This window comes from Neoarthrinium moseri (assembly GCF_022829205.1).
Source record: "Neoarthrinium moseri strain CBS 164.80 chromosome Unknown scaffold1_Wmoseri_CBS_16480, whole genome shotgun sequence".
Classification (NCBI taxonomy): domain Eukaryota; kingdom Fungi; phylum Ascomycota; class Sordariomycetes; order Amphisphaeriales; family Apiosporaceae; genus Neoarthrinium; species Neoarthrinium moseri.
This window is the reverse complement of record NW_026055115.1, coordinates 653,420-678,053: the sequence shown is the minus strand read 5'-3', so window position 1 is coordinate 678,053 and position 24,634 is coordinate 653,420. Positions and strand designations below refer to the sequence as shown.

The 24,634-nt window shown below is 51.9% G+C and overlaps 8 protein-coding genes across 8 annotated transcripts; 3 read left to right on the top strand and 5 right to left on the bottom strand.

Annotated features, from left to right (window-relative positions):
* Nucleotides 1-106: 106 nt before the first annotated feature.
* JN550_000198 (uncharacterized protein) lies at nt 107-1,459 on the top strand (the record flags this gene model as incomplete). The annotated part of the gene is made up of 1 exon (XM_049313237.1): nt 107-1,459. The coding sequence occupies one exon, from the start codon at nt 107-109 to the stop codon at nt 1,457-1,459; it is 1,353 nt and encodes a 450-aa protein (XP_049177487.1).
* Nucleotides 1,460-1,705: 246 nt separating this feature from the next.
* JN550_000197 (uncharacterized protein) lies at nt 1,706-3,466 on the bottom strand (the record flags this gene model as incomplete). The annotated part of the gene is made up of 3 exons (XM_049313224.1): nt 1,706-2,290; nt 2,346-3,260; nt 3,335-3,466. The coding sequence occupies 3 exons, from the start codon at nt 3,464-3,466 to the stop codon at nt 1,706-1,708; spliced, it is 1,632 nt and encodes a 543-aa protein (XP_049177486.1).
* A 2,211-nt stretch (nt 3,467-5,677) lies between these two features.
* JN550_000196 (uncharacterized protein) lies at nt 5,678-6,696 on the bottom strand (the record flags this gene model as incomplete). The annotated part of the gene is made up of 3 exons (XM_049313213.1): nt 5,678-6,124; nt 6,178-6,597; nt 6,664-6,696. 3 exons carry the CDS (start codon nt 6,694-6,696, stop codon nt 5,678-5,680), a joined length of 900 nt encoding a protein of 299 aa, XP_049177485.1.
* Nucleotides 6,697-9,826: 3,130 nt separating this feature from the next.
* Nucleotides 9,827-10,331, top strand: JN550_000195 (uncharacterized protein; the record flags this gene model as incomplete). The annotated part of the gene is made up of 2 exons (XM_049313202.1): nt 9,827-9,965; nt 10,018-10,331. The coding sequence occupies 2 exons, from the start codon at nt 9,827-9,829 to the stop codon at nt 10,329-10,331; spliced, it is 453 nt and encodes a 150-aa protein (XP_049177484.1).
* Nucleotides 10,332-11,026: 695 nt separating this feature from the next.
* On the bottom strand, nt 11,027-11,950 carry JN550_000194 (uncharacterized protein; the record flags this gene model as incomplete). Its single annotated transcript, XM_049313191.1, has 1 exon — nt 11,027-11,950. One exon carries the CDS (start codon nt 11,948-11,950, stop codon nt 11,027-11,029), a length of 924 nt encoding a protein of 307 aa, XP_049177483.1.
* A 761-nt stretch (nt 11,951-12,711) lies between these two features.
* On the bottom strand, nt 12,712-15,571 carry JN550_000193 (uncharacterized protein; the record flags this gene model as incomplete). The annotated part of the gene is made up of 4 exons (XM_049313180.1): nt 12,712-13,248; nt 13,367-14,069; nt 14,122-15,450; nt 15,516-15,571. 4 exons carry the CDS (start codon nt 15,569-15,571, stop codon nt 12,712-12,714), a joined length of 2,625 nt encoding a protein of 874 aa, XP_049177482.1.
* Nucleotides 15,572-16,172: 601 nt separating this feature from the next.
* Nucleotides 16,173-17,347, top strand: JN550_000192 (uncharacterized protein; the record flags this gene model as incomplete). Its single annotated transcript, XM_049313169.1, has 2 exons — nt 16,173-16,869; nt 16,953-17,347. 2 exons carry the CDS (start codon nt 16,173-16,175, stop codon nt 17,345-17,347), a joined length of 1,092 nt encoding a protein of 363 aa, XP_049177481.1.
* A 733-nt stretch (nt 17,348-18,080) lies between these two features.
* JN550_000191 (uncharacterized protein) lies at nt 18,081-20,927 on the bottom strand (the record flags this gene model as incomplete). Its single annotated transcript, XM_049313158.1, has 3 exons — nt 18,081-20,036; nt 20,100-20,432; nt 20,520-20,927. 3 exons carry the CDS (start codon nt 20,925-20,927, stop codon nt 18,081-18,083), a joined length of 2,697 nt encoding a protein of 898 aa, XP_049177480.1.
* Between the last annotated feature and the right edge of the window lie 3,707 nt (nt 20,928-24,634).

Below are 24,634 nucleotides of genomic sequence, written 5' to 3'. Positions count from 1 at the left end.
GCATCGTATCCAATCCGATGGACCAACGCCAGGGCGAAAGAGATCACCCAGATATCGGGTTCGAGGGAAACCTGCCGAATGGCCCGTTTGAAGACCAAGATGTGAGATGACTCTCAAGTTGCGCAACAACACTTCAATTAACCCTGTAAAGGCCGCAGAACCAGCAGCAGGGCCAGAAATAGTCTATGTACAAGACTGGACATTTGAACAGAAAGCTCCTCCTCTGCTCTTCACCCTCGGCCTGGAATGGGCGTATGCCGTGGCAGTTCTGCTGATCATAATTGGCAACCTCGAGGTTCAGTACCAGTGGGCCCAAGAGCGCCATATTTGGCACCACCTGGGCTATGTTACCTTCCGCGCTGCCCTTACTACAGGCATGTCTATAGCTAGTACTCTCATATTCGAGTACGCGCTGCACGATGCCGAGGAGGTTCGTGAGGTCGGCGTCATGAACTTGCAACTGCGAGTCCTGGAGCGCATCGCCAGGAGCTGGGATCTGGACACTACTGTGCCGCATGAGAATGTCCCTCAGCAGGAACTCGACGAGGAATTCATCCTTGAATGGAAGAAGACGAGACTCGTGCTGCCGAACGGTTCGTGGCAGGTCCCGGTGGCACTCTTTGAGATGTTTGCCGCGATATCAGACACATTCTCGTGCGTACTGTTGGTCCTTATCTATGAGCTCCTCCGCTGGTGTCTGCGTGAAGGATTTCTTTATGCCATTCGATTCTTCCAGGTATGGGGATACGAGGAAATCATCTCGTTCGTCCAGGGGGGTAAGATGTGGGTTGATTACAGGCCTGATCCAACAGATCCGTGGCTTCCACACAAGAAATTCCTGGGTCAGATAGCTCTTCAGCTCTCGGTAACTGTGCTGCTATTGCTTTTCATGTTCCTCTATCGATACCGCGTGCAGGAAGCGTGTGAAGTGCACAAGGACTCTGACCTGGCAGACGAGATCAGGCCTCGTGCCCTGGCGCTGCGATCGACTGCTTTCCATCTTTTGTCGTACACTGCTTACCAGCTCACGCGGTTCATGATGGCGACATTGGATATGAGCGACATACAGCAGGCCATACCGTGGTGGGATTTGATTCGCAGCTACAGAGCGAACGGAGTGGATTTGCACTCTCAAGGTACTATGCTCATGGAATGCCTCAAATGTTCCATGTTAGTTGGCTTCCTTACCCTAAGTACTCACTTGGTGCTCCGACGTTCTCTCAGATTTATTATCAGGTGGGTCGCTTGGCCACTGTTCAATCCCATCTACGAGTGGCGGACTATATGGCACGAGGACACCGTCAAGCGAGGAAAAGAGATCTACTTGGAACAATTTGATTTAGATCTTGCTCTCGACAATCGGGTGGGCATCAGAGCTATGGCGACCCTTGCATTTCCAGACACGGGCCCATTACCCATGGAAGCTAGAGGTGGCCGCGACGGGCCTCATGAGTGGTAACACCCCTGGAACAGGCAGCTCAAAATACGTTTACATCGATTATGTATTCAGATATATATACAGCCTTAAAGTGCTATCAGCAATAGCCTGCATCCGAGCTTTCGACCTTATTGTCTCAGTTCCCAGGTCCCCTTAATGATTGCCTTGCCCGGCTGTCAGCACATTGAGAATTCTCCATCTCAAGCACCATCAATCAATTCGTCAACATGTAGGTGATACTAATGTACATTCTTCTGCACCATTCATTTACAGTATTCCGTCAGCCATTGCTTGCTGTATCCAGTCACAGCGGGGATTCTTCAAGTCGTCTGTTCCCACATCAGGGCCGGTGAAGGTGTAGTCCAGGACCTGAGCATCAGAACCGTAGATTGGCCATTCAACGGATGCGCCCAAGTAGTTTGGATTTCCAGTGAGCGTGAAAGTCATGACATGATCTTGCATCGCGTATGCAATGGTTGGGTTGGTGAGCTGGCCATTGTTGGGTGTACTCGTGTCTCCATTGAAGAAGTAGAATGGGACATCCTGAGCATGGTAGCCAGGCATGTAGCTGAAAATGCTATCGTACGTATGGTTGTCAAAGGCCACAGAAAGGTAGCGGGATGAGCAGGAAAAGTGGACCTCGGTGCCGATCTTGACAGCCCGAGCGAACTCGGTGGTCCAGGGATATGTCCCATCGAGAACGTCAGGCCAGATCTCGGTGAGCATGTATTCAATAGTCTCTGGCGACGCCTCTGGGAAGAGCTGGCTGATATGTGCGTGAACGTCCTCGGCCGTAGATATGTTGCTGGGAGTGAAGGGCACCGATTCATTGGACGTATGACTGACCAGCAACTGTATGCATGTTAGCTTCCGTAGAACACGACGATAGCTGGTAGATATGGCTTACGTTGACAGAGTGGTCAAATTTCCCTTCTAATAAAAGTACCTGAGGGTGATTTGGTACGTATGTGTCATCCACCACTGGTCCGTAATTGAAACCACCAATGGCGGATGCGTAGACCACAGCCTGATTGATAGACTTGAGCTGTTCCGAGGTGAGATTTTTCAGTTCTTCGACGCTGTCGACCGTTCCCCCAGTCTGGCTTGTTGCCTCTTCCATGGTCAACTTGTATCCATTGGCGCCATCAAGATTGAACTGATATGCAGGGCTCAGGATCACGGCCTGTTCGAAGGGTGCTTTCTCCGCGCCCCCGGAGGCAGTAATGTGATGCAACATACTAGAAGCACCAGCACTTTCACCCATGGCAGTAATCCTGCTAGCGCTGCCACCGAAGCGACCGATGTATTCCTTGATCCAGTCAAATGCCAGGCGCTGATCGTACAAGCCCAAGTTAGGCGTAACGTCGGAACCGTCTAGCCAGCCGAACACGCCCAAGCGGTAGTTGAGCGATACGATAATTGAAGTGTTGTTGGATCGTGAGAGCAGCCCAGCAAAGTCTGAGGTCTTAGAGCCGTACGTGAATCCTCCGCCGTGTGTCCAGACGAGAACTGGTGCTTCTGCAGCAATGCCAAGATCGTATATGGAGGCTGGTACATAGATATCCAGGAGCAAGCACGACTCAGTCTGGTTGCCGGCGTTGTATAGGATGTAAGCCATGGTTGCAACATCGACGCCATATGCCGCAGCCTGAAGCTCTACAACCCAGCCCGGATACGCTTGCATACACTCGAGATCGGCTGAGCCGCCATCATTGACCGACGAGCTCGCGCCTGTCGGGAGTACGGACTTTTGAAAGCGAAAGTCTCCGATCGGTTGTTCAGCATAAGGGACATTCTTAAAAATGTAATAGTCCCCAGTGCTCTAAAAGATATAATCTCATTAGTGACCCGGGGACGGAAATCTGTGTGCAAAAACGAAGGATAGTGATCACTCACGTTGTATGTCGACGAATGGAGCTCGTAGCCAAGATCAACGGTGGGCGTATCTTGTCTTGCTCGGAGGCTGCTCGGCGCGGCCAAAACCGAGCTGGCGATCGAAGCGAAACATACTGATAGAGACGTCCGCATCTTGTCAATCTCGCTGGCAGCGAACTGTTGCAGAGAGCAAGTTAACGCGCCAGGGACAGGAGAGCTTGAGGAGCTCTTGGACCGATGATAACCAGTCCATCTTCGGACTTGTCTATCTTTATATCATTGCGGGTTTTCCTCGTCGAGCCTGGCCATCTTGCCGAAGGCTAGCGCCAGCGTGGCCGGTAAAGCACGCATAAGCTGGGAAGATCTACAGATCCTTGACGCGATGCGGCGGGTTCGCGATACCGTTCATCCCATCTCAGGGCCGACCTGCTTGTCGAATGCGGCAAGTTTTCCGTGCGCTTACGCGAAAACAGGCCTAGGTGCAACGTTGATATGCGGGGCGCCCGGCTCTTGGCAGGCTTGGACCCAGAAGGGTATGATAATCTGCAGGGCTTGCAGGGTACAACAGCGGAGTGGTGGGCGGAACCATTTTAGGGTATAAGAGCGAGCCGCGCAGGGTATGTTCACACGTGGGCTGATCCTTCGATGGAAGGATCTCGGTGTGTATTATCTTCGGGTCTGGACTCGCGAAACTCGGAACTTTTCCGTGCGTTAGTCTCCTTCGCGCGCCTGCAGGTTCTACGGTAGCGTCGATTGGCGGAAGAGTGTCTGATATAGGGCGTGGAATGAGCGGGGACATGTAGTGATGCCACCGTGCTTCGTTGCAGACATGCCAAAGCTCGAGAAACATGGTGATGGATCGGCCGAAGCCCAGCTACCACCCTCAAAATGGCTATAAATCCGGCCACTGACGGATGGTGGCCACGTTTTCTTGTCTGCATAATATTACATTCCCTGATGTTGTGGCATATCTCCGATGTAACAGATGCATATGCACTGGCACGAGGCTCAGCATTCGCCACTACTTGGTATATTCGATAGTTTCTGCGCCGCCTCAATATTTCTCAACAAACAGTTAAAGCTCCGGTGTGCCAAATGCATTTGCATCTTGTTCGGTAGGTCTTCCGGCGACATTGAGGCCGTGAGCATCCCATCGCTTATCTGTCCCTGCATGAACTTGAAGACTAATTTGACATGCATACTATGAGGCAACGATAAGTGGGCCCTTTTCCACCCAGACGCGCAACGCAATGTGCGTGCAACTATGCTTTCCCTCGGCTGTTGTTCAAACAAGCATCTTGGAGCAGCACACAGGTCGAGCAATACATATACTAGTCACTAGCGCTGCATGAAATAGTGCGAATCTTCAGCTTCCTCTAACCTCAATTAGCGTCCAGTACCATCCGTACTTTCTTGAGGTTAGGCCAAGCTTCACCTGCCTTCCCTTTTCAGCCAGGTATCCGTTGAGAAGACGACAGGTAGTGCATTCTGTATTGGAGAAACTACATCCCCTCGTATTTTAGAGTTCATTGCTCGGTCAACAAACCCGAGCGGTCCGTGTCGTCATGAGCAAAACCCTAAGGCGCCTTAGCAAAATATTAATTCAATTGAGCAAGTGAAAAGACCGCTGCCGGAATTGCACGACTTCGTAGCCACAGTTCAGTTTCCGACTGCAATGAGTAGATCTTGGTGCTAAAGTTCTCTACGGGGAATACTGGCATGTGACTCTATACATGGTTGGCCATATATGTCTCTCTGCTCAGGATAGCACTCACTAAGGCCGCGATTCATGAGTTTACGTGTTCAACGACTGCGTTGTATTCAATACTTTTACCTTGATGCACTTCGTTCTGGCTAAAGGAGTCTTTAAGTTTATCCTAAAGATATTTTTTTCACTACAAAAGTCTCTGCTGGGACTATAGATAAAGCAAGCACCATGAGTATTGGAGCAATTATGTTCCCGCTTACTTCTTGCGTCAGACACAACTATAGTATACCCGAAAAGGAATTATAGGTGAGTTATATGTTCGGCGTCAAGGCCTGTGTATCATAGCTGTCATATTCAAGGACGAGGGAAGCATGCCTAAACAAGATAGTCTCAGCAAGCCAAGGCTAGCTAATGGCACCAAGATTGAAACTGTTTCCGTACAAATAAATCGGCAGTAGGCACGAGACCAGATGCAAGATTTGAGAAAGCCAAGTTTGTCTTGGGCTGAAATATACTGTGTTCCGAACGGAAGGTTGATATCTACTGCGAGCCTCATCCCACATTTCCTGTCTGCGATACATCATTTCATAACAGATGTATTGTATTCTCTCCCTCGTCGTTTTATTTGCGGGACATTTTTGTACTAAGCATGCTATCTACAACTTGCCCTCAAGGAAAGCCTTGATAGTAGGCCGAGGATCCTCTTCCTGGAGCCCTAGCAACCCATTTGCAAGCTCTACACCCTTCGTACTGTCGCCCCCATCTGCAAAGAGGTAGGCCTGCAGAAAATCTCTGAATGCACTGAAGTCTCCCTTGCTCAGCTTCTCGTCGCCAGCCTTAACGAGATCGGGAGACTTGACGGGCTTGGTAGTCCATTTTGCGCCTGATTCTTCCTCGACGATCTTCAAAAGCTTGTTTTGAGATACGGTAAAGGAGGCAACGGACAAATACTGGTTCGCAGTCTTGTCTGGATTGGCCAAGATGGCTGCGACAGCCTTCCCGATGAAGGGCAGGTTGGAGGCAAAATAGGGGGTGTTGCCCGAATCGACGATCCCCACGCTCTTAGTATCCTTGTTAAATCCAAGTCCGCTTGTCCTGAAGCCCTGCGATTTTACACGATTAGTGTTTACCGTGGTAATTTGTTACTGACACATACCCAGTCGAAGAAGAGCCCTGTGGTGACGCCTGACCAGGTAAAGTCGGGGTTTGCTTTTGACTTCTCAATGATATAATCCAGGGCCTTGATCTTGCCCTGCAAGATCGTCTTCAGGCCCTGACTGCTAACTGTTCGGGTATTGATGCCAAACTCAGAGGGAATGAAGCGCTTAACGCCAGCAGCGACGGCAGCATCAACAATAGGATACTGTTTCCCCACAGCAATGGTGGCTGCTGCCGAAACAACGGCATCTTGGCCTTGCAGTGCCTCCTTAATGGAGTCTACCGACTCGTAATCCACTTTCTTGACTTTCACGCCGTCAGGGAACGTGGAAGAAGAGGACTCGCGGGTCAAAGCCGTAACATTGAACCCGGCGGCTAATAAGCCTGCCACGATAGGCTTCCCGACATTCCCAGAGCCCTATTAGACATTATCAGCCTACCATGCTCCCTTGATCTTACGTATAAGGATTTCGGCCCCACTTACTCCAACGACAGCAACATTCTTGATAGTAGTCATGGTAGCGCAACTCAGCTTAGTCCAATAGTTGTCGAAAACGAGTCTTGGGTTGGGAGAGAAATCAAGTAGAGATTGTGCAAAACCAGTGAACAAAAGCAGTACACTCAAGACAACTTTGAAGTTCATCGTGTTCGTTCGGTGTTATCGGAATGCGGCGGGGTCTACCTTTAAATATCATTGCGGGATGTGGAGGAGGGGAACCAATCGCGCCATAATAGCGCATGATTTATAAGACGACCAGCTGCAGCAAGGCGACGTCGCCATTGTGTCAAATTGCGTCGATCGCCTTCTTCAGAGCTCAGGTTGGGGAGAAAGGCTCTCGCCATATCTGCGGGGTCTTGGGCAATCTCGTTCCGGCAGATGTCGAGCAAGCTCATTCGCCAGTCATATACCGGCATCTCCACATGAGGCAGACCACTAAACCTACCAGACAGCGTTCGGGCCCTCGTCATTGAACCAATTGAGTAATTATTTATACCAAATGGTGCGCGGCGTGCTCAATACATATGCTTATGGAAGTATACATTATTGACTTCTAGTAGTTGCATAGCTTGTAGCGTCTGGTTCCGCACAGACCACAACTGCAAGAGCTCGACGGTGTCAGCGTCTCGAACCTCGCGTCCCTCACTCTGACCACTGCTTAGGCCAATCGAGACTGTTAGCCAGGTCGATATTTAATGTAATCAAACCCTATCGTAACATATAGCGGTTGGTTTCAATCAAGTCTGTGACGAATGAAGTGCATTTTGTGATATGTAGGGTTTCGGATTGTGCCTGCCCAAATTCACGAATCCGAGTTTCATCGCTCCTTAGAACACTAACCTTGGCTTCAACTTTGGCCTATAGCAAAAGAGCTACAAGCATTCTCCGACGAGCTCTAGGTAGCAAAAGTCAACTTGGCCGTGCTGCACGTCGAAAAACGAGCAGAACCTTATGCACCACATCTGCCATCAATTCAAACCCCCATACACTTACATCTCTTTTTGCCCCATTTCTACCAGCTATCCTGAACACATACTGAACAGAGGGACACCTAAAGATGAATCAAATGCCCACTCTCCAGGGGATTGGTGACAAGAAAACAACAAGTCGGTGCGCTAGATATCATCTGGTGGTGGTTTCCATATAACTACCGTCAGCATTCTAAGAACTTCATGTAGCTTCATCTAAGGAGTCAGTAACTACAGATGCCATTAGCTCAAGCATATTGGACTAACCCCTGAGTGTATTAGTGGGATGCCATATAGGAATGTGAGCCACATGGTTCACCACTTGCCGGATCTTCGCCTACAACTTGGGCAGTAACAGGTCGGCCTACTCATAGGCAAGCTAGGCAAGGGGCGACGCAAAATAGAAGTTGCGAAGGAGACATCAACAGATCTACAATCAACCAGCTTGGCAGCCTCTATGAAACCATCTCTGAGATAATAAAGATAAACAATATTAGAAACGAAGAACAGCCAAGCACGAAGTCGTTCATGTGAAAACCAATTGCAGCCCTTAAGAACAGGCGGGAGGTTTTGAGCTAGAGCGTAAGATATGGAAACACCATCCAACAACTAGTTATCAACAAAATATCAGGCATGATGGTTGGCACAATGCGTATCCCTTAGAAAGGGGCTCCAAGGACAAGGCAAATGGAACAGATCCGCAATGGCGACTGAAAACTGTGCTCGAGGTAAGTCGTATCTCGAATGGCTTGGGAGCTACGGGGTACGCGACAAACGTTCCCCTACGAGCAGGGAAGGGAATAACATCTTTATGAGAGTGGAAGGCAGCCTAGTCCATCTGCTCCATCGGATAATTTGCACCTTTGGAAGCTCTACGTTGGCCAACTATCTTGGTGAGATGGAGATAGGTAAAGAGACGAGAAGTCGCGGATGGTTTCGCGATGGGGCAACTCTAGAAGTGAATGAGTGGCCTGGGAGACTGGAAACCAGCTATCATAAGTCTGACGCTGTTACGCTCAGTGTAAGACGCTTTCGAAGGACTTCGACGCATTGATGTTTTGCAAGATATACACAGCTTGACTAAAGAACGCTGAAAGTTGTTATTTATATAACCACGACCCAACAAATGGTGACTCTACCTTCCAGAGATATCTATAGGTAGGTCATTGTTTAAACAGGGCATTTTTCTTAATACGTACGTTTAGACCAGTCTGGATGAAATAGACTAGGTACGGAGCCTTCGAGGATCTCATACGGAGATATCATCAGAAGCGAGCTGGCACCTGCAAAACAATGATAAGTGCGTTCCTATGATAGTACCCATTGATTCTCATTCAACTTGATTCATCACCTCAGCCGGACAAACAAGGATCGATAAGGAATCCCGGATATACACTTTCCGTGAGTCTCTAGAGATATCCGAAGAAAGTCTGATTTCAGCTAGGGATATCTATTCGTGGCAAGCCATGCGCTTACGATCGTGTCATTCACTTCCACATGAGGTAAGTTTTGATACAAGACTCATTTTAATTCTTGGCACCGTATGATTGCACTCTTCGGACCTGGGTGGTGTGTTGTCAGCCTTCACGTTGGTGACGTGTGAGCGTTTGAAGCAGAAAGCGTTCACGAAAATGCGCTTTTAAGAGGTAAAATCAGGTTCCGGCGGCCGCTTGATCGTAGGGCCGCCGCACTCAAGTGGACGAGGCTTGCAAATAGCCTACTCAGCTTACCTTCGTCTGTACCATGCCGGTCCGCTCAGGCGCCCACATTCTGGATAATGAGCATCTCCGGCTTCATAAGCCATGATTTAAAGTCAGACAGAATTTAGTTTCAAACAAAACCAGGGCTATGTCTGGCACCGAGCCAATGGCGTCTGCAAACGACAATATATAGAACAAATGTTAAGCCATCCGGCCTTGGCACTTCGTATACTGTGAAGCAGGCCGCCGGAATGGCCGCTGCTGTGCAGCAGATCTGGCTTTTCCCCGTTCTACTGACTGGTATATAAACAAATGGCCAGCCATGATTCAGCCAATTCTGATTGGAATTGTCAACGTGCAACTTCACACCGGCTGAATATTCTTCTTTGTCTTGTCTTCTTACTTCACCCATAACGCATCTAGACTACCCTCGCATTTAGGGTTAACTTATAATTCATCCATTAATTCTATTCCTTTAAAATGCTCGCCAAGACCACCCTCCTCTCTTTGGCTTTCATTGGAGGCGCTTTTTCTGCACCAGCAATATCCGAGAGAACTGATCTCAAATCCCGCGCAGAATGGCAGGACGGCAAGTGCCAAGCTCACATACACATCGATGGTAAGGCATTAGCTCCTATCATAGCAGACACATGGCTGATAACTACCGCCAGCGTCCAACAGCGCAGCATCGGCTGCGACATCCATGCACCAATGGGCGGTTGACATAATTAACCATCAGGGAGCCCAGATCGGCCACTGGGCCGCCACGAACCCGGCAGGAACCATCAAGATACCACTTAAAACTGAGTTAGAGTTGTGGATCGGTGGTCGGGAGAGATTTGGTAATAGCCATGATGCGCTTACTCTTGGTTACAACACGCAGAGGTGGAACTCTAGGGACTGTTTCAAATACACCTTCAAGGCAGCCGGTATTAGCAACGGTTTGAGAGATGAGCACGAATGGTATTGCCAGTTTGACTGCTAAGCCGGTAATGCCCACATTGCGCAAGAGTTGGGAACGTATTGAACATCTGGCAGCTCGGGTATGGATGCGAAAGGCTAGGGCGGGACTTGATATGTAGAGAGGATAATTTTGGGGGTTCACTTTCCTTATTAGTTTTTTTTTTTTTGTAATTTCTATTAGCTAACGTCAACCATTAACTGAAATTCCTTCATACAACAGATATTTTGCCTATCAGAGGTTGCGTGTCTTGCGTGTCTGTATTTCATGATATCGTATATATTATGCCGATTTATGCCGGCTGAGCAACAAGAGTGACGAGAACGTTGGCGGAAAGTCACAAGCAGGAGCCCATACGTTGATTCTGCTCAAAGTCCCGAAAGTTCAGCAGCAGATATACGGGGTCTATGACATCGGCGATCCATTCATGAAAGAGCTGGGGGTGATCACAAAATGTAGCGAAGATCACGAAGGGGACATAACAATAACATTGCTTGGTTACCGAAGTTGAAGCAGGCAAGTTAATGCTTGAACTTGGGTCATCGACAAGAATGCACCTACCCATAGCAAGCCAGCTCGGAGTCGCGTGCATTGATAAGGTCTATTGGTGCAGAGCACTATCTGAGTAGCGAAAAGTGTCCAGGGTGAAAGCCAAAATCAAAATCAATGTTAGGGCTCGGCGACTAGACATAGCCCATAAGATGAGCCTCATGCATTTTTCATACAAAGCCGACATCAGCCACAACCTCGACCTCAACAGCATGTCTACCCGCTTTAGTAAAGCGGCTCGCCATTTCCGCCTTCTGTTGTTGTGCTTTGGCTGATGACATCCGACACAGAGTTGAAATGTTTCCAAATTCATCAAGAATACCAACATCGGGTGAGTGCATCCCATTGTTAGGAAGATCGTGGACGAATCCATGCGAGTCGGCGCGATGCTGATGTTCGACCGAGCAACCGCTGCACCGAAAAACAAGATATACTTTCTTGAGCAATCTCATATTTGCCAAAGCTTCAATGTCGATTTCGCCCCAAAACCCATTCAGTTCTGATTGTTGTGATCCATTGACGTAAAAGGCAAGCTTTTCAATCTTGGTAGCCCAATGATTTTCCACCCACCGTGGCCGCCTAGCGCCAATTCTGTGGAATAGAAAGCGCATTCTTCCGGGGAGTCTGTACCCAATGTTATCAATGAAGAAGACGTCCTTTCGAAAGTTGACTGAGGCGTGCGCGGGACGAAGTGTGTTACCTCGATCGAAGAAGTAATTGCCGCTGAGGATCTGATGAATATGCGAATAGACGCTCCCATGAGCGGACTCATGGGCCCAAGAAACAGGGGCTGGAGACAATGTACCAGGTAGTGCAACGTTTATTGCATTGGTGAAGAGAATCTTGTGCTCCATAGGATCCAAAGGATCGTCATGACTGGGCTCTGCAGTTCTGGTGGCGGTCTGCACCCAGTTCTTGGTTTGACAGTTGAACGCGGCATATGCGCGGCCGCTTAAATGGAGGACGAAGTAATGTCGGATGATAGGGGCGTGCTGACGCCAGAAATCCCAAATCAGCAGTTGGATCTCCTTGGGGAGCCTGGGAAAGTTGTGGAGCTCGCGAGCTGGCTGCGGTTGCGTTCGAGTGGGTGCCATAGCATGGATTGGTGGCTCCGAAACGGTCTTGATCGGATATGCCTTTAATATAGAGTCAGTGAATACCGAAGTGACCCATCCGTCACGCAACTTGACATGTATGAATGTTCTTAAGGTAATGTTGTGCTATTGGAATTGTAGAATATTGGCAGAGAAGCTTGAATACTAGCACCTGCTAAGTGATGCCTCAGACACGTGAAGCACCGAAAGTCCTCAGGCAGGTGAGCTATTCAGCGCACGATTTATTAGGCAAAGAGGGACCACTGGTATTGTAACCGTGGGGTGTATGTATTTGAATTTGAAGCCTAAACAAAAATTGTTGTCCTGACCTATTGCCGTGTAGATTGGTCAGCACCGGAACGGTTACAATATAGCTGTGGCAATCATATTAGAGGTTGAAAAGCTCGGTAAGTAACTGGATATCGGGTAAGTCAAAGTCGAGCGACCCCCTGCGAGACCTGAGTGGCTGATGAGGGCGACTTAACATAACCCCTTCCGAGGTATGACGGCTTGAGCAACGTACACGCTAACACGGCCACATATTATAGAAGCAAATGCCCTGGCCCAGGCACCTGACAGATGTAGAGACTCAGAAAGCGTTGAATTGGTAGACCTATGCACGCCTATGAAACACAATATGCCACCCAGTTAACATAGAGAGTGGGACAAAGCCGGCTCTTCTTTCATGCAAACAACCCTATTTGGAACCAGGTATCATGCCGCATCCCATGAAAAATAGTGTGTCCAGGTTGCATGAATCTTTAATACTCGAAATCATCATCCACACTAGGCCCCTTGTTCTTTGTCACACTCTCTTGCTTCCTGTACATCTCGGCCACCTGTCTGCTCCCGGTAGCCTCATCAGGCTTCTTGTCGTCACGGATCTTGATGAATCGGGGGAATCGAAGACTAATACCCTTCTCACCGCTTGGATCTAGTCCCTCCTTGCACGCTGCTTTGTATCTCGGGCTCAGGGTTAGGTCGGCTGTCTTCACCTCCCAGACATACCGCGGTTCGAACCAAACATCTGGCTGATGTGGCTTATCGGTTGAGTGCTTATAGAAAGGTTTGGGGCGGTCTATGACGATCTCAGACAATGACGAGTGGAGTTCCTCAAGGACTTGCTCAGAGAAGCCGGTTCCGATGTTGCACACGGTTTCGTAAGTGTCAGATGCCGAGTTGTAGCAGGCTAGCAAGAAGGCACCGTAGACTGATGTACGCTTCCCCTTTCCATAATAAGCCCCCAAGACAACTAAATCCAGAGAGTCGCCAACTCCTGCAAGATAGTCCTTTTTGATCTACAGTCAAGTTAGTAACGCGCTTCAAGTTCGAGGTCGCCAAGGAACTTGCCTTGAGCCAGTTGCGACTGCGTTTGCTAGGCTCATATCCGCTCTCGGTACCATCAAGCATCTTCACCATGAGACCTTCACACGATGCCTTGACACTCTCATCGAGGAATGTCTGAATTTCCTCGAGCTCCTGACCGTCCATGTGCGTAGCGAAAGCGAACTCTCCTTCAACTGGACTGAAAGCCGAATGCAGAAGCTCGCGACGTTCACGCAGTGACTTCTCGACCACGGCATCGCCATTGAGAAACAGCAGGTCGAAAGCAAACACACAGACCTTGACCTTGACGTCTTCGATCTTGACATCCTTCTTCTTCCTTGTCATCAGCTGTTGGAACGGGAGGACCTTCTTATCTGTCACATCCCAGGCAACTGTCTCACAGTCGAGCACAAAACTCTTTGTTCCTTCCTTGACCCAGGTATGGAGCTTGTCAAGGATGTCGGGATATTTCTTCGACAAGTCTTCCGAGTTTCTCGAAAAAATGGATGCAATTCCGGCTGCCGCCTCTTTGGTGGCTCCAGGAACACCGTCAATGTACTCATCCTGGTGTTCCTTGGCAACGTAGTGTATCTGAGCTCGCTCCCCGTCGTACTTGTACTCGCAAGTAAACTTTTGGTTCTCGAATCGGTCAAGCACTTCCGTAATAGCCTTGGTTGGCTTCGCAAGCATAGGCTTAAGTGGAACACCCGGTCGAAGTTTGCAGCTTTCCCGCAACTTCATGATGCCGTTGTTGAGCATTGCTGGTATGATGACATCCCAGCTGGGCAATTCGCTGGTTCTTGTTAGCTAGCAGTTCGTGTTCCGGTGATGCAATGTCCACTGACCTGTAGACTGTCTTGAGGACGGACTCGGCCTGCTCCATCTCATCCGTACTCGGGACCTTGCCGCTCTTATCCTTCTCGTGGATAATCATAGCTTGCCCAACAGAGACCAGCACTGACTTTTCCGCGAGGCCCAGGCGAAGTTTGCCTTCCAAGAAGCGGACAAGGTACTTGGCCTCGCTCGGGCCACCCTTATCTTTGTAAATGTCAACTTTGCCAGTAGAATGAGAGTCAGCCGCGGAAAGCAGCTTCTTGATTCCATCGACCTTGCGACCTTGCGCTCCATTGCCGGACACTGTTGCGATATCCATAAGACCCTTGTGTACACCTTTCACCGTCAGAGGCTTAGGCTTGAACATGGTAGGCTGTGTCGAGCGACTCTTGACGGCGACAAGTCCAAGATCGCCAATCTCCTTTTGATCGTTCTTGATAACCTGAAGACTGCGCCCAGTCGTCTCGCCGATGGCCTTCATGATAAGGGATTCGCCGATACCTAGTTCAATGCCTGCATAATCAGGGGCAAGTTTGTTGATCATCAAGAGAACGGTTGGGAGAAAATCGTCTGGAGTCAGGCGGAGTACCTGGCGCAAGAACAGGGAGCAGTGCTCAATGATCTCCAACCGCTTCGTGGTGAGCTCAATGAGAGAGAAGGTCGTGCATAGTGCCAAGTACGGTACTGGAGTGCCTTCTTTCCAATCCGGAAACGGATCCTTCGCCTTTGCCTTCAGCTTCGTTTGTACCTTTTCACGTGCCTTTGCTGCGACTTCAGGCTTCTCTTCTTCCTCGTCCGCGTCCTCTTCAACTTCAGAGGCAGACTCTGATGCGGTAGCCTCTTCCTTGACGTCATCTTCGGCTTTTGTGGCTTCAGGTTGTTGCTTCTTCTTGATAGCAGGGGGAGAAGCCTTCTTCGGAGAGCCCCTTTTGGTGGTTGTAGATTTTATTGGGTTTGCAGGTGCAGCATCGGCCATGACTTCATCTTCATCGTCCTCCTCAATTGTCTTGCGATTCCTGCGCGGTCGCTTGGACACCGGCGCATATTCTTCCTCGTCCTCGACTTCTTCGGTCTTGACTTTGGCGGATGCCTTCTTCTTCACTTTATCTTTCGGCGACAGGCCAGAGCGATCGCGCTTTTTCGAGTCCGCTGGGTCCGCATTCTCTTTCGCGTCTGGTTCATCCTTCACTTTGGAGCTGGTATCTGGCACCTCTGCGCTGCTGCTGGGCGTAGCATCTTCTTCAGCTTCTTCCTTGGGCTTCTTTGCCGACTTCGTGGCGAATGATAGCTTGGTCTGCTGGGGGGCGGGCTTGGAGCCGTTCGGGTTTCCGAAGAACTTGCTGCGCCGGGGGTCAGTAAACTGTCGTAACTTTCAGGTAATCTGGGTTCTCAGGAGGCGACCCACCCCAAGGTGGTCTGCGAGGACTTGACGTACCCCAAAGTGGCCTGCTTGGGCGGCATGGCGGCGACGGCGGTGGTGCTGAGCAGTCTGCGAGGCGTACCCGTCGCAATGCGGAGGAGGAGGAGGCGACGAGAAGCCAGAATGGCAACTACTTCTGCTGCAATGGTTGACCGGCTGGAGAGAAAGCGTAAAAGAGAAAGCCGACGACAATAAATGCAGGCCTGTGATCTTTCTGGCCTGTGTTGCCTGATTCTCGGTTTGTCGTTTTCCAATGCCGGCAACTCTTCGTAGGCAGAAGTCGCGACCAGCTCGAGCTAGGGACGCGCTTACCCTGGCGGACCGTGTAAATTGGCCCAAGTCGTGACGCGAGGACGATACGTACAGTGTTGGGATCACAGTGCGTGACGATCAGTTAACTGTATAGATCCCGACTGATAATATCCCGAGGCTCGCTCGCAGTGGGTCGGTCCTAGGTCACCTAGAGCACGATCCCGGACCGCCAGTTACCCGCCGCGTCGGGGAAGCGAGATCGCAGCCTTCGTTTTTCTTCTCGGGTTGCTTTTGCTTGTTCAATCGACTAGTGTACGTCAAATTCGGCGCCGCCGTTGGATGTACAAGAGCGCCCGTCTCAGCCTGGCCCTCTGGTGATATGAACAAGCCATGACATACTCACGCACCTCCCTCCGGCGCCTCGGCCAACTCTCATCGCATCTGGCCCGGCCGTCCAGTTCAGCTGCGACCACGGCAACCGGGCATAATGTATATGTTTCGCCCGCCGTGACGCTGTCGTCAATCCCGCCCGTCCCGTCTCACGTAGATAATCTCCGGGCCGCCATGGTGTCGCGCCCGGAAAACCTAACCTACGACATCCTCTCGCCCATGCCAAGTCATCTGCTCAATATCGCCCTATCTGACTATTTGCCGCCGGCGGCCCTGCCCCCCTCCTCCATCCAGTCCGATGGTGGCGGCCACGCCCTCCCCGAGGCATACCACCTTGTCCACTTCCCGCTGCAGCTCCCGCCCTCGCTGCTGGTCCCAGACGGGACGGACCCTTACTGCCTGCCCGGGGCGCCGTTCGAACGGCGCATGTGGGCTGGCGGCCGGATCGTCTGGCACACGCCACTGCACACGCGGGGCCAGCGGGCGGTTTGCCGGGAGCGCATCGAGGACGTCAGCATCCGGCACTACAAGGGCGACGAGAAGATCTTCGTCGACGTAGAGCGGCGGTATGGCGACGATGGCTTTGTCGACGGCCAGGAGGCCATCACGGAGATCCGGACACTGGTGTTCCTGAAGAATCAGAGCGCCGAGGAGGCCAAGGCCGGGGCAGCGGTCACGGATCGGAGGCCGATCAGAGGTAAGAAACAATGCTGTCATCATGGGTGATTGACATCTTGAAACGCGTTGGAGCAAGACTAACAAGTAATCCAAATCATGCAGCTCCAAAAGACCCAAGTTTCTCCCACACCCTGACGCCAACGCCATCACTACTCTTTAACTACAGCGCACTGAGCTACAACGCGCACCAAATCCACCTCAACCCCCAGTATTGCCGTGAGGTTGAGGGTCACCGGGACTTGTTGGTCCACGGACCCCTGTCTTTGACGCTAATGCTCGCCGTGGTGCGCTCACAGCTGACCATCACCGGCGAGAGGATAAAGAGCATCGACTACCGGAATGTGGCACCGCTGTATGTGGGCGAGCCATTGACGGTGTGCGTCAAGCCTGCATCCGGTACTGCGGCAGGGACAGACGGGAAGAAGTGGAACGTCTGGGTTGAGAACAAGGATGGGGATTTGAGCGTCAAGGGAACTGTGGTTGTTGGGCCTGCATGAGCAATAACGTGGAGAAGGCCGGGCACGCCAGGTTGGTTTCAACGTGCAAGTATGGTTCGTGATACCCCTAGTGGAGTTGCTTTAAATTTGTCTACAGCAGCAAGCACTGGTCCAATAGTCACATTCTTCGCAAGTAACCAGGTATGGAAGATTGAAAAGTGAGAATGGGGTATGTCAGATGCTCTATTTGCCTTTACAACCCTTCACACGGCGCGCTAGTACCCATCCGCCAGAAGCCAAGCCAGCCAGCTCCCTTTCTGCAAGCTCGCTATATGGTATGTATGTGTTCATGAGTCTCGTTCCGTTTCGTCGCTGTCTTTCTCGATCTATGTTACAGAATTGGCCCACCCACCTCCATTGCGAGCTCCCCTGAAGGAGAAAAGCAGCAACGAGGGGTAGGGAAGAGAAAACAAGGGGGAAGGCAGCTCCATATCCATTTGTCTTCATCCATGCCTATTATATCCTCGGTCCGGTCCACCAAAAAGTCCCTTCCCTGCCATGCCTCCTGTATTAATTCGTTTATTTCTGGGATTTGTCCTTCGGATCGCATATTCTCGAGATGACGGAGATCCCGGTCATGATATGGAACAACAAGTCTGAAGTAGATGAGGGCGCATGCGCATAATGCTCATCATCGATCGTGCGCGCTCGAGAGCGGCCAATATGGTACGGTCGACCCTTAGCGGGTCAGGGCGGAATACCTCGTTTTGTAATCGTTGACCTCCTTCACGTCCTACGTGATAGGAGTTAGGAACGGGCTAAGCATCAAGTCGTCTGCGCTGGGTCGGAGGTTGTGGTCGATTTCGAAAGTTCCAGTCAGGAACTGAACGGCTTCAGGGCTGGCGCCTTCGGGAATGGTCGGCGCCGCCTTGCCTCCTCCGATCTTGAAGATGGCCTGCAGTTGGGAGCAGTCTGGGAATGGATGATTGCCCGTCATCATCTCAACGACCAAGCAGCCAAGCGACCAGATGTCGGCTTTACGTGTGTACGACGTCTGCTTGACTACCTCGGGTGCCATCCAAAACACGGAACCCTGTAGCGAAGGGCGATGCTTGTTGTTGTTGGCGCCATTAAGGATGTTAGTAGCCTCGAGTTTCTTGCTGATTCCGAAATCAGAGATCTTGATGGTTCCTTTGTTATCAACAAGAATATTGGCGCCTTTGATATCACGGTGGATGATGTCTCGGTTGTGCAAGTAAGACAGACCGTTGAGAATTTGTCGAACGAAACTCCGCACCAGAGGTTCGGGCAGTGCACCGTAGGAATTGAGCATGGTCTGGACCGAGCCACCCGGGACATACTCGAGGAAAATGTTCAAGTATTCTGTGGATGAACTGCATCCCAGGTACTGCACAATGTTCGGATGTTGTAGGTCGCGCAGAAGGCCAATCTCTCGCTTGAGGGCCTCAATCATGCTCTTCTTGCGAGCATCGGTTGCACTGTTGGCGCCTGGCGAAGGAGCCTCAACCTGCTTCACGGCAAGAAGCTCACCAGTCACCGCGTGAAGTGCAAGATAGACACAGCCGAAGGAACCTTGGCCAATGAGAGCACCCTTCATCCATTTATTGTCATCCCAAGACTCGCCTGCAAGGAAACTCTGCAGTTCCTCGTCAGCATCCTCGCCGTCCTGTTCAAGGGCCTGTGATATCTCTTTGAGCGATCCAGAGCCTTGCGTGCTTGTTTCGTCGAAGTAGCTCTGTCGCATGACGTGGCTGTGGCCATCAGGATCGGTAACGCTGATGCCAGCGCTGTCAGATCCACTATCAGCGAAGGAAACATACGATTTCCGATTGGGCTCGATGGGCGACTCCTCTTGTAAGGTGCCGAGCACAGACGAGGCAACCGAGTCTCGGTATTGGTGTTGTAGACGGCTAGGATCTCTAGGCCGAACCTTTGCCACCTGGCTAGTAGCGCTGAGCCAGTTGTCGGCAATGGTGGGGATTGGGGGTGCATCTTGGATGCTAGACGCGAAGCTGAGGTTGCTCGCCACACTCAACCGGCTGTTGACCCGGCTGAGACGTGTTGAGCGGCGCATGGATAAACGTGCTGTGCGGTCAATATCCTCTCTCGGGTGATCAGGGAAGTACGATGTCAAATCAGAAGTGATAAGCTCGCTCGGGGGTCTGAGGCCGCCAAACTGCCTCAAGATCCCCTTCTTCCGTGGGGTTGGTCTGGTATCACTAGACGCTGGCCGCTCCAAGTCCCGCGCTGCGTTCTGGAAATTCCTCTCGCGATCCTGAAATGATAACGGGGAAAGCGGTTGTTGGAGGCCCTCGTCCCAGGTTTCACCAAGGAGTTTCTGAACCTTGAGCTGGCTTCTGCCTGGTACCGTCTCCAGAGCACGGGCGTGGTTCTGTTGAGCCTCCTCCATGGCGATAGCTGCGGCTCTCTGAAGCTCGGAATCGCCAGGCTCGCCTGAAGGTACACGTCTGAGAATAAGGCGGTTTCTCTCTGGCCGCTTCTGGTCCTTAATGATGCGCCAGAGCTCAGTGTCGCCAAGCCGCCGACATTGCTTAGGGTCGGGGTCGACACCGGCCAGAACCCAGAAGCAGTAATTCCGGTCGTGATCTTCTCGTAGGGCGAATTTCCGTAACGTTACCCTCATGACCTCTTCGCAAGTGTTGCATCCAGAGATCTTTACGACTTTGGTGACGCCGCCTGTCGAGATGACTCGAATTACACCTTGACCCTGTGGGAGCGCAGCCATCAGCGAGCCATCCATACTAGATTGATTTCTCGTATGGGTATTTACCAGGCGTCCGGACTGGGGCTGGTCGGGGGGTGAACTGGGTAGCCTGCCGGCAGAGCTAGGGGTGGCATTGCTCATGTGCGGATGTTGCTGGTTGGGATACCGCTGCGTCCGCACAGCTCGAATATCTGCACTCGGAAGAGGAGAGCTGGGCCGCGAGGTAGACCTTGCAGCGTCCATGGGGGCACTGAGACCTCCGAAGCTGGAGAGGTCGATCTGTCGCGAGTACCGCTTGGTGGAAGGCGGAGTTGGCATGGCTCTGCTGCTGCCGGAGTGAGGTGGTCTTGGTGACCCAGTCGACGGCGTATACTGGGAGTCGAGTACACCAAACGAGTCCTGCGGTATTGCATCAGATCATGACATCCAGATAGGTTCCCCACCGTCGAATCGACGCGCGGGGGATTCGACAACATAGCAACTCACCCTATTCCGTTTCTTAATGTTCGCGTATGCCTTCGTACGTAGCTTCTTAATGCCTAGGAACAGGCGTACTCGATCGCCGACCTTGTCAATGCCCATCTCCTTCAGAACCTCCTTGTCCATCTCGAGCAGGTTCTCGCCGTTGATGTGGTTCTTCCTGAACAGCTTCTCGTATTCCCCGCACTTGACGCTCCTAAGATATTCACAGACCTGGTCCTCATTCCAGTTCTTGACTGCATCGGGGCCATCAACGTCTGAGAATTCGGACTCGGTTGGGCTGCCAAAGCCCTGGCCCGACGGCGGCATGGCTGGTACTCGTCTCGGAGGCATGTTCGACGGTGTGTTGACGAGCGTAGAGCCCGATGATCCCAGCGATGCTGGATAGGGTGACTTGGAGGCAAGCATGGCCATTGTGTTCCCGACGCCGTGAAAAGAAGGGTTCTTTGTCTTGCCAGGCCCACATGAGACGATTGTTGGCGAAGCGAATTATGGAAGCGCCCCCAAGCACTTGCTGATAGATCAGGTCCGCAAGCTTGCTCTAGCGCTTAGTGAGGGCAGCTGACAGCGTCGCGGTCTCGAGTCGGGACCTGCGGCGGGATTGAGCTGGCCTGAGTCGTTCCGAGGCTACTCGAGGTGAATGAGAATGAAGGATGCCGTTAGCTGGGCGTAGAGCGGTGGACAAGGCGCAAGAATGCGTCCACTTATGGGGTGGCTCGAGGTGTCGAGGTCTCGCGGCGGCTCGAGCAGGTGGGAATAGCGTCGTTTTGGGCGGTGCCGAGTGGTAATTTGACCGCCTGCGACGACGACGAACACGAAGCGGCTCTGCTTGCAAGCAGCGCAAGTGCTGGGTCCGCTGGCGGTTTCAAATAGCGTTGGCCGCGTCGACCAGAGATGCAGTGGACGCACTATTCGGGCTAGGCGATGAACGAGCAGAGGAAGACGAGCCACCCAAACAAGTGGGAACCCAGGGCAGGTGAAGCGTTGACCCACCGTCCTCTTGGCTCTTGGGACTGCACAGGACAGTGTCGGGATCCCGGGTGCACTCACTTACACACAGGCCGGCCCTTCACCCTATCATTTCCCACGCGCAAGTCACAGCAGCGTCTGTCGCAGGAATAGAGTTTGCACCCTTCGCTCGCTGACTGAGTTCGGGTTTCGAACGAGAGCCAAGACCCCTGACCTGGCAGGAGGTAGATTGGGAGAACTCAAAATTAAAAAACGAGAACTCGGGATGACAGGAGAATTGAGTGCTGCGCGGGCCAAGTGTAAGCCAGAGCGGCGCGGTGCGGTGCTATGGTGAGAAATAGACAAAAGAGGGGATCGAGCTGCCGCTTCTGGTTGGTGGACGAGAGGTTCGGGTTTCAGTGGGTTAGGGGCCTGCCAGTGTGCCACAAGCTACACCACTCCTCGGTCGTTCAGGCGGACGGGCGCTCATTCAAATGGAGATTCAATCATGGATGTGCTCTACCACAATAGTTTGTCGACCGGGTTGGGTTGGACCATCAGTCACCTTCCAGCGGTCTTTGTCGATTCCATCTTGCCATCCCCCTTGGGCTTGCCCCCTCTCGTCTCCCCAGACGCGCTGGATGGGGCCAGAGGATGGCAGAGTTGGTGTCGACAATTCCCCCCAAGCCATGCTAACTCGCAATTGCTGGGGGCAGAACCAAGGGGCCTCCCCAGCTTCACGCTCACGGCTTGCGATGCCTGGGACGATGATCAGTTGTTCCTCGCATCGTTGCAACGATGGCAGATGCTGATTGGCTTCACCCCCTGTAGCCGAGCATCACGGCGGCAGCTGGTGTGAAACTCGGTAAAAGTGGGCCAGAGCGCGTTGTCTGCCTTGCCGTCGCGGTGCCCATTTGCCCATGTACCAAGTCCCCGTAATCGAGGCCCAGGATCCCCAATGGGAGGGCGCTGGCTGAGGCGTCTGAGACGTTGATCTTGTGGCTATCGTCCCCAAAGACACTGTCAGATCGACTCAGATCGACCTGGAAATGACGGGACACAGCAGCTTAGCAAAAGCATGCAAAGCAGAACAGTGTTCCGTGTGTTCTAGCCGGCATAACGGCTGGCCTGAAGCCGACAGACTATGGCATCATCCCCCTCCTAATGCAGCAATGAATTGCGATGTGCATCCTCACTTGCGCGTTGTTCTAGCGCCCGTCTGCCGCGTGTGGTTGCTAAGGACGAACTAGGCTTTTGGTTCCTCTGGCTCGGTAACCAAGTGGTCCATGTTTGATATGGCACTGGTTTCTGCATAATGGGTCGTCCTCCGGTTCATCTCACCATTCCTTCACCGCCGATAATAGGCCATACTATTATTGTGTAATTATGACAACAACCGCCACCGGTCAGATTGAGTGCTACTTTCAGCTTTCGTGAGCGCGAGTGTGAGCACTCCCAGCCCAGAAGCCAGCAGGGCCAGGTCTCAGCTCCTCCGAGTACAGTGCCATCCTCTGGGCACTCTCTCACTGGCAGAGACAAGAAACTCATTTTTCAGGAAGCAGATCTTCACGGGAATCGAGGAAACAAACCAACATTGCCCATTGCAACGGCACGGTCAGCGCTCAAAACCAACGGGCAAGGTCCGGCAAAACATCAAGTTGATTGGGTGCTGCATAGCTTGGATTGCTGATAAGCCAATGGAGTCGTGATCTCGGAACCAGCGGTCCCTGAAGTCAACACGGGCGCCATCTGCAGATGTAAAAGGTGGGCCCAGATCAGCCAGGCGAGGGGCCGCCCCTGCAACCAGAGACAGGGGGTGGCCAAACGATCTCCAACTTGAAACCCGCCGCGTTTCAACCCATTTTGGATCTAAAGTTCCCAACTTCACGATGGGGGCCGGGGGGCGGACTGAGCGGTCAGCTACTTCGGCAGGATGTGCGGACGACGACGCAATCCCCGTCGCAATGTTTCGAGGGCAAACATCAGATCGGTATTTGGCAATGTTGAGCATGTCTCGTTAATCAAGGACGTGGGGTGCACTTTGACCCGGGAAGGAATCAGAGAGACGCATTTCGTTATCCGATCAATTATTATCACCAATAACAGGGCTCCGAACTGATTTTCAGCTGTTGGGCAGGCGGGCGTCTCCGGCCAGCAAGCCAGGGCAGCGGCGTATCAAACCACTCCACTCACCGGTGGGAATGCGTGCCTCGACAATTTACCAATCTGCTCCTAATGGCCCGGGACGACCTACACGAATCAAATTCTTGAGCTGTCATGCGCCGCTAGGAAGCTATCGCGGGATCGAAGGATGGCACTAGCTCGCCTTCCGTCTCCCAGAAGAGTGAACTTGCTTTTTCCCGCCGACAGCATGAATGGGACTGGGGAAAGCACAAGCTAGCGTATGACAAGGCAATCCCCCAAGTGCATATACGGGCAAAATCCTATGGTACACTGCGTCCACATACAGTGGCCTACTTTGAGACTCGGGTCAGGTGAGCCATGCGATCTGCAACGGCAGACTTCAGATGCTGTGGGTATATGATTCACAAATGAGACATGGAAACGTGCAGACGGTTGGGTACAGCGTGAAGTCACTGCTAGTTTCTGTAGCTTTGGCCCGAGGGAGTTGCCTACATGGTGTAAGACATGGACAGTCAGGGACATGGAGTTTGCTGCTTGTCACGGCATTTTGCAAGGTTTTCGATCATCAATCCACTGATCTCGGTCCACACCTTGGCATCTGCAGCATCTCGCTCCAGCAACTTGGATCCTCTCAGAGCAGAACCTTTAGACTAGCATCTCCCTCCACTGGACTGGGTATTGCGGACGCTTGCAGGGTTCAATGAGCGGCTCCATTCCCCTTTGTCAGGCTTGCCAGGCCTGTGGCCCTGTGGGCAATTGCCACGAGCTCCTTCAGGACCTCCACATCCTCCAGCAGAAGGATTAGCACTCTGGGGCTAGAGATGTGTGCTTCGGTATGTTTGTAGATCTCCTATCGTTGACTGGAATGGCTTGATTGGGTCCAAACATTATTACCCATCCGAGTTTCACCCTGCTGTCTCGGTCGATGATCGTAATCAACCTTTCGTCATTGTCTTGAGGGAAACATGCCGACCTGTTGAACCTTATCCAGGAAGTGGGCCAGATGATATAGGAGTATAGGGGTTCGT